Consider the following 16,559-nt stretch of genomic DNA (forward strand, 5'->3'; position numbering starts at 1 on the left):
TCCTTCATAATAATACTTTTATATTTCAATGACCATCATCCCCGAGTCTTAAAGCTTTTCCCAGATCAAAGAAGAATATGTTATTTCAATGAGAATTTCGTTTCTACTTTCTCACCATTAAATCAAATTCCTATTAGTGCTGCCTACACTCAAAAGGCACTTTCAAAAGCCAAATTAGAAAGAAATACTTTATAATCTTGGACTCAGCTTCTCCTAAATAATTCCTACTACCTCTTCTACTCGAGATAAATGAGTTCATGCCAGGTCATCCTTAAATTCAACTCTACTCTATGCAAATCATGATTTATGATAACTATCCATATCTTAAAACATACGATATTAAAAGGATATGAAACATTTGCAGCAAGATAATGAAGTGCAGCAGAAACTTAATGTAAATACTTTGTGGCTCTATTTATTATGCCAAAAATGTCAGTTTAGCATTAACCATGAAATGTACATACTGGTAGATTTTCCAAGAATCTTTTTTTAAAATGTAAGATCAACCAAAAAATTCACAACTTGGCCAGTATTTTCAAAATATAAAAAAACACACATTAACCATTTCATTAAGAAAATCACTGTCTAAAAACAATGCATGTACTACAATAAAGCAATAAAAGAAAAAACACAAATTCAATTATCCTTTGGAACATTAAGGACCAAGAAAATGATCACAACTCCGCATATTTAAATTAATTATACAACTAAATATGCCTATTAACAATCATACTTAAGTAATTTAATAATTTAACCAAATTATAAGACAATCAGATCAAAGTCATGATTGTCGGACATACCTTTTGTTTCGCATAAACTTCAATTACAAACTAAAGTAAAGCACCTACAAATAATTGAAGAAAGGATTTAAAACTGCATAAATATTTAACAAGTACATTCAAAAACATGACAAGTACACAAAACTGAATAAAATAACTGAAAGTGCCTCCACCAAGGTCTTGAATTCAAAATTATATTAATCATACAAAGTGATATATGTTTACAATTCATTAACCTGTGATAAGCACCAGTCATGTTACCTTGATTATTCAAAGGGTGGCAATCATGCAGCTACTTGTGCTTCATGAAAAAATAGATGAATTGAGCACAGAAATAGCTACTGAATCCAATTCACTTCCTTGCTTGGCCTTAAAACTCTAATAACAACAAAGCAGCACTTTATGACACCTCAAACCCTTATAAATATGACCAATATTGCTATATTTACAGGATATTATGAACTAGACTGGTCAGAAGTTCAACAGTACAAATATTTGTTGCTGAATATTTTTAGGGCTACAATGGGAGGTGAAGTATTATGAACCTATATGGTTTGTACATATCTAAAGAAGTGAAAATATATAACTTTTTTTGCTACATTGGCTTCTCGTTATTTACATGTAAACATTATTTGAAATTTCTATGAATTCAGCCACTCAGTCTCAAATGTAAACCTGTGCATCATATTTAACTAACTAAACATTAACATTCAATTTTGTATTTTCCATCTTATACAAATGGAATATTTGTACTTTCTGAATTGGTTCTTGACATTTCTCATTAGAAGAAATGAAGTAACGTAATTTTCAGCCATTGGAGACAAACTGAGGCATTAAATCAACAAGGCTCCTTTTTCTGTCTCTGAAGAAACACTTCATCGGATGTTTCCAGGAACTTTCTGAAATTTCGCTGACATTCTGGACTGCACCAATGTTGTACCAGTAAGCTTGACTCACTATCGAGGGTGGCCTCCAGTTTGACACGCAGATTGAGGCGTAATAGAGCCTTCATAGCTTGCATGGACTGTGAATAGAAGAAAAAAATAAACATCTTCAGGACATCATTCAGTAAATATCCTCACTTTGAAAGTACACGGTGGCTGAAAATTTGAACACATGTAACACTAGTATAAATTTCATGCTGGAGTTTTTTAGGGGTTGTCTAGGTAAGAGGTACTGGAATTATAAAAACAAGTTGGAGAAATGACAAGCTTTGAGGAAAACATTTTTTTTATTATACAGAAGCATTAATACTCGCACAAAATTTCACTAACCTGGTAGAAGCAACCGTTCGGTGAAAAACTATGGGTGGTTTGAGCATATGTCCCTGGGACAATATCCCTGTATATTGAAGTAATAAACCACAAGGACTTAAGGTCATGAGACATTAAATTGAACTGTAGTAGGTAAAATTTTATCCATCTATTATAGAAAATATGCAAAAGGAAAGATCAAAGAGGTGAAGGTGCTTAGTGACAACCACTGGTCAAGCTACTGACTTTTTATAAAAATGAAATGTCCTACAGGGACTTACTTTAACAGCAGACTAAACTAAAAGTCTCTCGGTCAACGGTGAGTCTTTGCTATATAAACCTCTAGATTAAAATATGGGTTGGCAGGGCAATGAAAATTATATTCTTATCAAGTTTAAATTACAGAAGAGTACATTTAGAATGTGTCTTTTTAAATTACTTCGTTAATCAAGATTTGAAAAACATATATATGTTTTTATGTCTTTTGTCAATCCAGCTCCAAATAAGGCGAAGATGGTGGAACCAACCGACAAGGTGATGGTCACAGTGTTTTGGGATGCTCATGGAGTCATGTATGTTGAATACTTGCAAGAAGGACAATTGATAAATGGAGAGTATTATGCATTGTTATTGCACTGGTTGAGTGAAGAAATTAAGAAAAAAAACCTCATTTAGTAAAGAAAATAATTATCTCCCATTAAGACACTGCATTGGTGCACAACAGTGCAGTTTTAATGGCAAAAGTTAGAATTATAACAACATCCACCGTATTCACCAGGATTTAAACCCAGTGACATTTTTTATTTCCAAAATTGAACAAATGGCTGAGCAGAAAATTATTCACATTAAACGAGGATGTCATCAACAACACAGATGGATTTTCATAACTCTGCTTACTATTCAGTTATTTTCCTGCCCTGAAGATTGGTAGAACTGGAGTTTTTTTTAACTTTATCATGACTACATACTATAAATTACATGCATCCAGGAATATTTAATAACAAAATTCATTGAAGACTAATCAAATGTTTTACATACAAAACATGGTTCTGGGTTCACCAGCACCTTCCTAATTTTTTTACTTTCTCTCCAGATACTAGCATGCGATAATACTCCAGTGAAGGGTACAGATGAACTCAGCAAAAACCACTAACTACTAAGGCAATTAAATTCATGTTCTTTAAATTAAAAAAAATATTGTAATATCGGTGAATATACTTAAAAATGACTTTTTCAGCCGGCAATTAAATTCATGTTCTTTAAATTAAAAAAAATATTGTAATATCGGTGAATATACTTAAAAATGACTTTTTCAGCCGGTATTCACTATAACACCTGCTTTTAATCCATCGTGACATGTAGGTTAGGAATGAGTCAGAAAAAATGATGCATCCTAAACTTATTGTTCACCACAATACAGGTATGTACATTGCTAAATAATCATGGAGACAATGCAACATTTTCAGAGTGTAAAAATCATTCGCCTTGACTGGGATTCGAACCCAGATCCCTTAATATCCGGTCGAGTGCTTTAGCTACTTAAGCCAGCTAGGCGTCTTCTTACCAGTCAAGGCGAATGATTTTTATACTCTGAAAATGTTGCATTGAAATGCACATTAGCGGATGACTCCGTTGATAGTTACTGTTCCGGCATCTCCCACAGTTTCTGTGGAATTAATCATAGGTACCTATAACGAACTGTTCACCACCCAAAGTGATTTTTTACTGAACTTATTTATTGTATTTCTGGAATTGCAAAATTTAGCGCATTTATTCAGTTATAATGAAAGAATAACTGCATATTAATTATTCCCAGTAAGTTTCTCATCAATCATTACAATTTCTATTTTGCTAATAGTATTCCTGCAGTCAAGCTATTGATGATATACACTCAGATCAGCCTAATTTCCTTTTAAGTTTTTCTTTGTAATCTTCCCTCATTTCCTGGATGAATTTTAGTTCTATTCATCTTGATAACCTTTCAGAAATAAATATTCTCATAGTAAATGCAGAAACCATATTTTAATGCACATAAGGCATTAAGTTTAAGCCTTTTCAGTCAGTAAGTAAGTATATTAAATTTTAGGGATAATATTATTAAGTGAATCGTGAATACATTTTTAATGAAGTTATGTATGATGATATTAACCTAAATCCTTCAGGAAATAACATTTTTAATAGGCAAACTATCATAATAAATTTCAACATATAAAATAACAAGCTGTTGTTAAGTCACAAAAATTCATTTTTGGAAACAGTCACCCATACTAAAAATGTTGAGAATGAAAAAAGCTATAGAATTCAAGAATGAAACAAAATTGGAGTGACATCCTTGCAAACGGTCCTTTTCTTGTTTCGACAGGAAATTGATACATGAATGTCGAGGTATTCAAATATTTAATAAATACAGCAAACAATTGAAAAGTTACAGACACCCCTAAAATACACAGCCAAAAAAACCACAGGCAGTGGCAACACAAATACCTCTATTTCAACTCAATAAGGGTAAATATCGTACATCCGAACAAACAAGGTTTGCACAAAAAGTATCCAGGGCATTTTTTTTTGACGTGACTGTACGTCGCAGCTCGCACGCGTAGGCTCGGTGGTGGGGAGGGGGGCGCTAACCTTCAACACGCATCAAGCGCCAATCGCTTGCGAACGTTCGTTCAGCCTAGATCGTGTGACCCGTGTCGAGTGACTCGGCGCAAGAGCAAAATGCACCGAACGATTGAACAGCGGTACGCCATCAAATTTCGTTAGACTTGGGAAATCGGGTAAGGAGACGTTTGACATGATTCGCCAAGTGTTTAAGGATGAAAGCATGTCACAAACTGCAGTTTTCAGAAGGCAGAAGCTCTTCAAAGATGTCCGGGAGAGTGTGGCGGACGAGCCCCATGCTTGACGACAGTCGACGTCAAGAACCGACAACAACGTGTGCGTTAATTGCTGGATTCAAAACGTCGGTTAGGTGTGCGCATGACCGCAGATCGTATTGGCATTGATAAGATGACAGTGCACACCATTATTACTGAAAATTTTGCGATGCGAAAATTCTGCCCTAAACTCGTCCCGAAGGCCTTGACAGACGACCAAAAGCAGAGTCGAGTTTCAGCTTGCGAAGACCCTTTGTAATGGCATCGCGACGATTGCCCAACCCTCTTTCAGTCCCGACTTGGCACTTGGGGGCTGCTTCCTATTCCCAAGAGAAAATCCTCCCTCGAAGGACACCACCATGGGAACCTAATTGCCCCCAAAGAAGCCTGCAAGCGTATCCTTAAGGACTTTCCGGAATCCGCCGACCAGGGAGCCTTCGATTCGTGGAAAAACCGCAGACAAAAGTGTGTCGACGCTTAAGGGATGTACTATGAGTCAATTTAGCAATATCTTAAATAACTCTCGTCTTCGAAAACTTTTCAGGATAATTTTTATACAAACCTTGTATTATTGAATCCATATAAATGAAATGCGGTATTATCTCGTAAGTCATTCCGTACCGTCGCAACTTAAAAATCGATGACACACTGCGTTAGAGACATATTACTGTGTTAGCGCCGATGATATTAAGGTTTCTGAGAATTACCAAAGCCTCAATTAATCCAAGTAACGCAATTACCTACCAAGTGTTATTATAGCCGCAATCACTAATCACAGAGACTCTCAAGCTCTTGGGTAAAGTATTTGAATGTTTCTGTCCCCTACTTTCACACTACTTACGCCATTTTTAATTTTCATGTTCAGCTAAGCTAAATAGGCATCTCCACCTGGTAGAGAAAATTATTTGGAAAATGAGTTCGTTTCATGGAAACAACGTAGAGTATTTTGAGTGCAGACTCCTGGGAGAATGTGACACCACTAAAGTAAACCAACTGAAGAGCACACAAGCAATCTGACTCGTGTGAGTGTTGAAACTAACATATAATCACTGCTATTGCATTAAAATGCTTTCTATTCCGAAATGAACATACAAGATAATAATACTCGTATTTCTACGAGACCCCATTACTTGCCAGTTGTATTTTATAATACCAGGTACGCCACGATTCTACATATCAAAAATAAGCAAGCCAGTGTGCATAACGGAAAGGAAAGAAGTTGCACACTCCCTAACAGTAATATAGAAACTTACAAATGTTGAATAAGTTCATTACTCGGCTGTCTGAGCTCTTGTTGTGGTGATACTTCCGGCGGCATTCACCATGTCTCTAAAACTCGCGTCTACGGAAGGCGTAGGCGGTGCGCGCTGAGATAAGACAGATGTAAGCGCCCGGGGGGCTTGGGGAGGTCAAGACTGCGAGAAAAACCTATTTGTGGGACTGATGGTCGGGTGAGAAAATACTCGGAAGAATTATGGCGCGCACCGTGGAAATATTTTTTGTGGTATCATCATTATTGGGGCAGGCTCCTTACTCTAACGGAAATGCAGTGGTTCCTCCGGCTAACGCCCCCCTCTACACGGGTATCATAACGCAACTGCAGGAAGCGGATTTTCACTACCAGGGTCAGGTAAGGTCTTTGACTTTATCTGAAGATGCTGTCTCCCCTTACTAGGTCAAAATTTACCACATTCAATCTCGAGTATGATATCACAAAATAATTTACATGTTACCCAAGTCTATTGCATCACCAGCTTCTTCGATTTCCGCCATTTTATAGATTACAGATGAGCCTAGGTTCCCTGGGAAATTGACAGATATCTTGAAAGAGCTAGGGATGGCAATGGCACCTGAAAAATACTTACTACACCTGATATATTTGATACATTCACTTGATATACTTCACACATTGGCTCATGAAGCTGGTACTAGTATATTTTAAGTATTTTATAGCATTACCACATGACTAAGGGTTTTAAGCTCTATCATAATGATTATTGTAACCACAGGAAAATGCAAAACACCCATAAAAATGTGAATTAGATTTCAACACACTGGACCAGGCAACAATGCCCTTCTGAAACCAATGTAAAGTTATATAAAATTTTGGCTGTCTTCACTGGTTAGCAATCCCTTCACTAGCCACTGGTACCATTAAAATATATACTTTTTATCAAAACACATAAAATTATGGGACATTTACAGAAGTTAATTTTTCCAAATTTAGCTTTTAAATGAAGAAACTATTTCCTATTTCAAAACTAAGAAAATTACATGATCAATAATGATATATGTTTAGAGTTTCTATCATTCTTAGTTATTACCAGAGTGTACATAAAGAAGCAGAGTTTATAATCCTTTTTGGAAATATCTAAATGATAGATAGAAAATCGAAGTAGTATTAATATGTATGGGTGGGAAATTTTAAAAATAATTGTCAAGAAAAAATTTCAGGAATTTTCATTCCAAGTTTTTATGTGATGCTAGCACGTTTATTGAGTGATTGAGAGTCTATCATTTAAATTAATAACTCCTAAACATTTCTACCTCAGGCAAGAAGTGAGCGAGATTTGGAAACCTGCACAAATGATGGGGAAAATGCTGCTATTTGCAGCATTGTTCATAAACGGTTTTGGCAACCACCACTAGTTCACCGTCTTTGTCGCTGTCCAGATCGTCAGGAATGTCCATGGCGATGGAGTCCACGAGGACCATCAATCAACACGACAAATTCTCCAGCACCCATGATTGTGGATCCTGATGAAATAGAATTCCCTGGCACCCTAAAAGGGGTTATGTACACACGTGATCGCACCATGTCACTTAACAACCGCTCACAGGTCAAGGCAAGTGTATGCATTGAATGATTTGGAGTTTGCACATGGCTAACGATTTGGATAGAAATAAACGATGCTGAGCAGAATTCACTAGTTCAAAAGCAAGTGCTTAAATTGTACTCATCCTCTGCTGGTTACAGGCTCTGCACTTATTGCTGACACTGAGAGCACATTTCTTATTCTTTCCTTACTAAGTCATCCAGATTGATCAACCAGCAAGCCAACTGGCTTTAATTAAGATATGCTTTATCCTGGGTATTTTTACTGAAGCAATTTTATTACACATTTTAAGAAAAGGAAGCAATCCTGTTAAAATTAATAAATATATAAAAGAATACTTTCCAAATGCCCTTAGTTATGAGGTTAGATTGGTTAGACTTAATTGTGAGGCTGTTATTTAGTTAAGGAAAGGATACAGATGATTATAGTGGTGACAACTATGCGTAAGTTACACCTATAGTAATTTCTAAACTAATTGCAAATTACAGTTGGGCTGCATTTAATATTGGAAGATACTTAGCATTATGGCTTAGCTCCATGGGATTTTAAATAAATACAAAGGGTGAACACAACTTGGCAATATTGAATGTGAATTTTGTATCATAAAATTCATCCATGGGCTTCATCAGAATTGCAATTTGGAAATAGTAATGAATACAATAGTTGACCACAATATTTTAACTTATAGTCAATAGTCAGTTGTTGAATACAATAAATGACAAGAGGTGAGCATCAATTTACTTGTCATTAGGAAAAAAAATGTCGGTTGCAGAAAAATACAATTGACTGGCAAAATTTACTATGAAATTTGATAAATCATTTACACATAGGTTTCAGAAATTTAATTTACACAAATAATAAGATGATTTTACAGATACGCAGTTCTTCAAACATACAGCACAACTCATTGCTATTTGCCATCAAGGATAATGACTGCATTGATTATCTGCAAGGTAAGAGTAGCAGGGACATTCCTACTCTTTGTTCAAATTAAATTTAGGAGCCATTTTACTATCAAATTGCATATTTTGTAAACTAATTTTTTCCTGTTATTAAAAAAAATTATCTGAGTATTATAACAAAATAAAATGTACGACTGGGCATAAGAATTAAGAGTTCTGAAGCCCACATCAACTTCCAGCAGGGATGAGTTCACACCCTAACCGCATGACTAAATTGTAAAAATTATTAGAGTATTGCTATTAAATGCTTTTCATTTTTTACCCACCTAACACACACCATAACCAGACAGTACTCACACTGGGTTTCCAGACATTACCTGGATGGAGAGTTCCTTATGCCACAAAAATATTTTTTTTAACAAGAAAGGAAAACTCCAAAATTGATGGAAATAACAATTAGTTGGGCTAAAACAGGTGTAGAGATTGGAAAGAGAGTAGAGGGTGGGGATCTATACCTCATCTTAAGATTGTACAGATGGATAGAAACCATGATAGGCAGGAGGTCAGGACATGTTTTTCCATTATTGGGTGTGAAAAAAATCTGAACTGCTTACCTAAAGCTTAACTAACATGACAATAAATATTCTTAGACTCCATGCTACACGTAGAATATAGTATATTATTCTTTCGCTTGGCATACTTTATAACACCCTTAATTCCATCCATAATTCCTATTCTTTTCCTCCCTCTGCCTCACTTTCTCAACATTCTCCCCCAAATCTTCACCACTCAATTTGCCTCTCAGTACCTCTTGCATTCACTAGTCTTGCCTGCTTAGAATCAACAAACTTTTTTCTTCTAATACAATGCCTAGAACTACATCATTTTTTAAAATTTTCAGACCATTTTATTTTATCTACTCTTCTCCACACCCACATTTGAAAAGACCTTCATTCAATGCTTATCTTGCTGCCTCAATGACTAAGTTTCTGAGTCATATAAAAATAAGCTGCATATTAACATTTTCACTAGTCCTTTATTCACATCTAAAGGTGCTTGCCATGAACTACAGCCTCTTTGTAAATGCTTCTTTACCCGATGGAATTATTCTTTTTATGTCTCCACCACTCTGCACAGCCATCCAAAACACTTCCTTAATAGGTAAACCATTTTACTTATTTCTGTTTATGTCCCCTAATTTTAATATTCAACTTAACCTTTCTATTTATTGAGAATTTTATCATCTTTATTTTCTTATAATCTATATTCTTTCTTATATCTATTTCTTATAATCTATTTTCTATAATATTTATCTGCAAATCTGACAAATTTGAAGAGCTGCCCACTTACTTTTACCCCAGCACTTCCCTTACCATTTCCTCCATATATATTTTGCAAAGAACATGTGATAATGGATATCCCTGACTTGCTACCTTGCTTAGCACTGCCCATCCTACTCTCCATTTGCTATCTGTGCCTGTGCAGTATGCACCCTGATTTTACCCAGCTAACCCTGTTGGACACCTAAAATCTACAAATACATTCAGTGAGTAATCTTATGTTCCTTTATATTAGTTATTACTGCTATGGCATCAGGAATATCTATACTCTTTCTAAACTGAAACTGATCTTCTCTTTAGTACTCCTTTGCTCTTTTCCTCATCCTTTTGTTGATGATCCTGATTAATACCTTGGCCTCATGTGAAATAAAACTTAATAGTCCTGTTATCATTGGTAATCTACCGTTTAAGGTATATTTTGGAAGGATATAGTCTCAAGTTTAAAGTTGCAGGGTAGTAATCAATTAAAATTATTTTTTCTTTTTCTTAGTTTTGCCAAAATATTAGAAGAATGCCACAATGCCAGCCAAAACAAGCAGCCCTTCGAATTAGAATGCAGGCATCCTCTGATGACTCTCCTAGACCAACCACAAGAAAAGAGCGAAGATTTCATCTCAATGATTATTCTTCATTGCATGCCACTGTCAATTGCAAGTGTCCACAGTCACGATACTGGAAATATCAGCGGAGAATATTAACTGACAATGGAAACGGTACAGTGGATGCTAGTGATTACTACACATGCACACCAGTGAGTATCTTGCATTTGTTTGTTCAGGTATAAAAAATTATAGCATATGCCCTAGCTAAGTCAATGCTTATAGCTTTATATTAAAGCTTGCTGAGTCTTAGTTGTCCACAAATAAATTAAGATTCACCGAGTCACAGTTTCAATTCAAAGCACTAATTACAAATCTGTGGAGGGGGATGGAAGTAACTACACTTTATAAGCATGCAAGCTTCCTTCTCAACCATTGAAAATTGTGTTACTAGCACAAGCAGCAGACTAAAGCAAATAACAATGAATGCAATAGCATATCTAAATTTCTGTGGAAAATTTAATATCAAAATCAGATACTAAATGGCACTAAAAATTGCAATTACCAGCTAAGGAGCAGACACTGTCGAAATTATATTATAGTTTTACATAAACCTGTCACAGTACTAAATAATGAAAACAAATTTGGGAGGAATTAGTTTCATGCCAAAATGCCATTCTATAACGAAAAAGCAGCTCTATTAGTGGTGTTAGGCTGTATCTAGCATAGCAAAATTCAAACAACGGCTATCGCTTACATGAGGAAATTCAGAACACACAGTACAACTATCTAAGCCAAGTATGAGACCAAGATTTACTTTTAATTAGCAATAAAAATGTGCTACCATGTCAATATATTTATTAAGGCAGTTGAAATCATCTGATGAGGTATTGCAAATGAGTAACAAATGATATTATGTTCAATACCATGGCTGGGTTCAAAACACAATTATCTCCATTATACTGTACTACATTTAAGGATAAATGAATTCAAGGTCAAGCTTAAGAGTCGCCATAAGCTGTCTTGTCAAAGTGACACGCTGGAAAATGTACAAGGTACTTGCCAAGCCCGGACTATGGGATTTTGATCACTACACTACAACAAACCCTACTCTCCTAGTAAACCATTCATTATTCGATATCAGCTTGTGGGTACACCACAGATAACTTGAATGGCTAATTAAAAATAATTAAGTACAATGCAATATGCCAGTGTATAATAAGTGACTAACTAGGGCCCAAGCATTGTCAGTTTAAAAATGCTGAATGGTTCGCTAACTTAACCAAAAAAGCATCATGTAAGCGGTGCAACTCAATTTTCATTTCAATGTGATATTCTGAAACTTAACATTATCTCGCCATCTACATGTAATAGCACAAGTATTTGGGCTCATAGGTTAATTGCATCAGGATTAAGTTATATGACATTAGTGTATATCCATGAACTAACCATCAACCTCACCCTCTTTAATCACAGTATTTTGTTTTTTACAGCTGAAACGATGCCAACCAAGAGAATTCTGTGGCCATGTAAACGCAGAGAGTTTTGCATCATATTATCAATGTTCATGCCCGATTGGATACCTATGTGTCACACAACATCCAAGGATTCCAGTTAATGTTTCAGAACTCTTCTTTTCTGGAACTGCATACAGAGCAGTTTGCAAACTGAGTTGGATAAGAAGTAATAACAATATGCCGTATTCTCCATACGTATGATGCAACCATCATATTTATTCTGTTGAGAAGCATAATTTATTCTGCTAAAAAGAACATGAAAGCACCTATTTTACATGAAAAAATCTAATGTACAATATGGTAAAGGTAATTTGACAACCATGGATAAAAAATTGTTGCTTAAACTGCTGAGCTGATAAAATTATTTTTTGTAACATGTGAATAACTAAAAGGAAAGTGATATCAATTAACTTAGATTTCAGGTTCATTAAATAGGAAACCACACTTAACAACCTAGAGGCAATGCACAAAGAAAAATGTCTTTCAGTAAAACATATACACGAGAAAAGCAGAGTATGTCTGTAACTCTCTTTTATAAGAGCAATAATACATGAAGCAGCCACTTCTGTTACATATAGGTTTTACTATTACTGCACAAATTTTGTGAGGCATATTAGGAAATAGCTTCAGTATCTAGAGCATTGTAAAGATAATATATTTAATTTCCCTATGCTTGTATATTTAACAGGGAGGTGCTCCTTAGTTTAAAAACTGTTCTGTGTTAATAATAATGGTTCAACATAATAAATCAACGTGGAATATTTATTACCCCCAAGTCATGTAATATAATGAAATCTTAGCAATAAAGATTAGTTCTTTTCTCTAATAGCGTTTTGACAGCATTGAAATGAGCTTTAGATACCTAAGCCATAAACACAGTAATCAACCCAAAGGTCAGTTTGGTAGGTGACGGTAGAGTTCACCCAATACTAAGCTCAACCGCACGTTATATTTACACATCAGTGCAGGGGCGACAGTTCCTTTTCCTGTGCCAGCTATGGTTTTCCAAGAAGATCTGGTACCCGAAAAATTACACGACTGGGGTGGAATTGAGGGTGTCCAGAGAGGTGTGCCCGGGAATTGAACCACGGCCCTCCAGTCAGTAGTCCAACACTCTATCCCTGTACTACGGCGACCTACCTTAATATACCCAACTTCATTCAATTGTTCCCGGCCCAACTTAGTGGAAATTCATTTTAATTAAATGAAGAATACAATGTATCTTTCCACTGTCTTTTATTCATGTAGTTTGGTTGACCTGATGATGACGTTGACCTGATGATGACGCTTGAGCATTGAAACTGGTTGTACGTGAATAAAAGACAGTGGAAAGATACATTGTATTCTTCATTTAATTGTACCCAACTTTGTTCGAAACATTCAACTGATCTCCATTCTAATACACATAATTAAATTTAAAACACTACCTGCATATCAGTATTTTTGACCAGAAAGCAGTACTGTTCACCTAGGATATAAACAAAAAAGTAGCAATTTGGCTATCACTTAAGAGGAAATGACTAAAGCAATGGATTTGGTTCTATGGTACCTTGCTTGCACCAACACAAATATTTCTTCTTAAAGGGTAAATGTGGTCTATACCAAATAGTAAACAACAGGCCCAACAATTTTTGCATTCATGAACAAAATCCAGTGAACTCTTCATTATTCATGCTAATGGATGTATGATAAAGCATAAATAATCAATAGACATGGATGACCAAAATAACCTTATAATATATTTAGTTGTGATATAAAGGAATACACATGGAAACTCTCCTCTTTCATTCCCTGTGATTAATTAGAGTTTTTTTAGGAATGTAGAGTAATTTCTTTTAAAAAGGTAGAATTATAGATTTCCAGAACATAGAATTACCACAAAGTGAATAGCTGAACATATTTTTCTCATAAAGCTAAACTGATGAATAGGCAGGAAAAACAAATGACTGGTGAAGGATGAATTTTACTGAAGGATAGCTTAAGTGTACTCACATATTCAACATATTATATCAATTAAAACAATGCATTGTAGATAGTGATCGACTATTTGTTGCACGGTGAAACTATGTAGTTGTTTGCCTTAATGAAAATATGGAATTCCGAGGGCTAATTGACGTGAGGGAACCGATAATGGGAAATTATGGATAGTATAATAATACTTAAATTAAAACATTAAATACTAACAACAATTTTTGATCATTTTAAATTTAAAAAACTTTTAAGAAAGCTGAGGTATTTCAAACTTGTATTTTTTAAAAAGCATATCAAAATTTCAAAGCATTTTAATTATCTTAACCATTGTAATTTTATTAAAATTTCCAAGGAGCTGCTAAGAGACTAGCATGGAAAATCTACAAAAGAGATAATATGCACATGGATAATCAAGAGTTTACTGTACATGAAAAAAAAGCATGAACTTAAACCATACTTTACACTATTAATTGTTCAGTTTAAATTTTAAAGAGAAAAATGTCATTATCACAGGAATAAAGAGGATATCAATGTGATGTGAATATAGGATATATATGTGATAATAAACAGGTACTAAATTAAAATAAGTTAATGCAAAATGAGAGTCACTTCCACCAAATAAAAGACTACATTTACATGATTCCCACATCCATTTATTCACAATTCAGTGATTTCATTTTTGCACTCGGCTTGAAATACTATGGAATTTATAGGGAAGAGTTTTCATTTTTTTGAGACTTCAAACCTTTGCTTATTCACCAAATTATGCGATATCTGTAACTTACCAAACAGGCCTCTGGCCTTCACGGTTCTTTAAACAAAATTTACCTTTCCAACTCTCTTAGGCCAATAAAATTATATTAGATAGTCTTACCTGCGAAGATTGAGTTGCCATGGCTCTAATGTTTGGAATAAGCTCTTCTTGGAATGTGTCCGGCCAAAAAACTCGGGTAACCAAGCCATAATGAAGTGCTTCACTGGCAGTGAGCTTTCTACTCCCAAATAACAGCTCACTTGTCTGAAATATACAGTAAAGAAACATTGGCAATAGACAATTAAACAACTCTAAAACAAAATCAAAATACAGACAATAAATTATTAAGCCACATCTGTCTCAGAAAAACTTAAGTTTTCATTCCTACCATAAAGAATTCATAAGTCATAAAACATAATTTTTCCCAGAATGAAAGACTAGATGGACGCTGTCGTAGCTAATATACTGGCTTCCTAACCTGAGGGCCCAGGCTCATGTCCAAGAGGTGGCAACATTTTTTCGGTGGTATCTTGATCCTTACTTTAAGTGCTTTATGGAGAGCGATTTTAGCTGTCAGTCACCTCCCTAATAACCAGCTATGAAAGACTATATATGTACTACTTTCTTCACTCGTATCTCCGTTAGAACAATTCTCTAAAAATTCATTATGCTTAAAGAAACCAGGCATTGATGGATCTATTTATCAGATTGAAGTAACAATTAATACTCAAGTGACAAATTTTAAACAGAATTAGCTATAAGTAGTCAAATATGGGTCATTATTTTAATTGAGTCAAGTGAAATCCCATTTATATAACACCACTTGCAACTGAAAACAAATTGTCATATGAGCAAATAAATAACTCTGAAACCAGTACAAATGCAAAATCTAATGTATTATTTCTTATTTAGTTATAATGTAAAGTTGTTTCCCTTATAAATTTTAGATGTGAAGTAATGGGTCATTTATCCAAGAATGTGTCAAAGCACCTTGATGGAGAGACAACACATTACAAGAACATAACTATCATAAAATCATACTAGAGTACAAATTAAACAATTTATATTCAAATTGTAAGGCATACGTTTATCATCTTCTAAATGGATAATAATTTCCAGTGGTAATGTTTACAATGTTTTCACAGAGGAAATATACATTAGTTTTCTTGGAAATATTTCGAAAAGATTTAACTCCAGATCATACTTCAGTAAGTTAAAAAATATAGCTTCATATGGGTGCATTGTTATGATTGAAAAAGGCCATGAGCAACATGAATAAAAAATATTCAGCAGACCAAAAGAGAACTGCTCAGAAAAGAATTTCGGCCAAAATTGTAACAAGGGGACATTTGATTAAATGCATTACATGGGAGCACGAATATTAAAAATGGGTATCATGAGATGCAACCACAAAATGCAATCTCCCCTAAATTGGTGGTAGGATCCACCCATTTAAAAAATTGGTTTCAGTAGCATTTATGCACACATGTGAACGGCCTAAGTCATTCATCTATCTCATCATATGGGGCTATAGTTCTTGCTTGCATGCTGCTATACATATTGTATCTGCATGCTGCTGGTGTAAATTTATTGTAGTGTAACTATTGGTCAAAAAGACAAGGGTTGTACGAAAAATTCTCAGCCATGCCCATAGAACTTCATTACTACTCGGATGATTTTTTCCCTCGTGTTGACTCAACTGTGAGTAGATCTCAGGTGAAATTGCAAACCATTCTATCCAGCAGTTTGCTGTAGGCAGGAACTCGAATCAGTGGCAGTGCATGTGTTTTT

General features: G+C 34.9%; 2 protein-coding genes across 4 annotated transcripts in view; one reads left to right on the top strand and one right to left on the bottom strand.

Moving 5' to 3' along the window:
• Positions 1-411: 411 nt before the first annotated feature.
• The window catches only part of LOC139698318 (uncharacterized), a 34,444-nt gene continuing 18,296 nt past the window's right edge, over positions 412-16,559 (bottom strand). For all 3 annotated transcript variants that reach the window (XM_071597209.1, XM_071597210.1, XM_071597211.1), the window contains exons 7-8: positions 14,889-15,032; positions 412-1,803 (exon numbers count right to left, since the gene is read on the bottom strand). In XM_071597209.1, coding sequence (XP_071453310.1) covers positions 1,618-1,803; positions 14,889-15,032 — 330 coding nt within the window. In that variant the 3' untranslated portion in view covers positions 412-1,617. The remainder of the gene's footprint in view (positions 1,804-14,888; positions 15,033-16,559) is intronic.
• Positions 6,168-12,813, top strand: LOC139698320 (uncharacterized). Its single transcript, XM_071597212.1, has 4 exons — positions 6,168-6,538; positions 7,461-7,754; positions 10,478-10,738; positions 12,020-12,813. Exons 1-4 carry the CDS (start codon positions 6,383-6,385, stop codon positions 12,242-12,244), a joined length of 936 nt encoding a protein of 311 aa, XP_071453313.1. The 5' UTR covers positions 6,168-6,382; the 3' UTR covers positions 12,245-12,813.

Source organism: Hetaerina americana, unplaced genomic scaffold (assembly GCF_022747635.1).
Source record: "Hetaerina americana unplaced genomic scaffold, ioHetAmer1.1.p SCAF_81, whole genome shotgun sequence".
Classification (NCBI taxonomy): domain Eukaryota; kingdom Metazoa; phylum Arthropoda; class Insecta; order Odonata; family Calopterygidae; genus Hetaerina; species Hetaerina americana.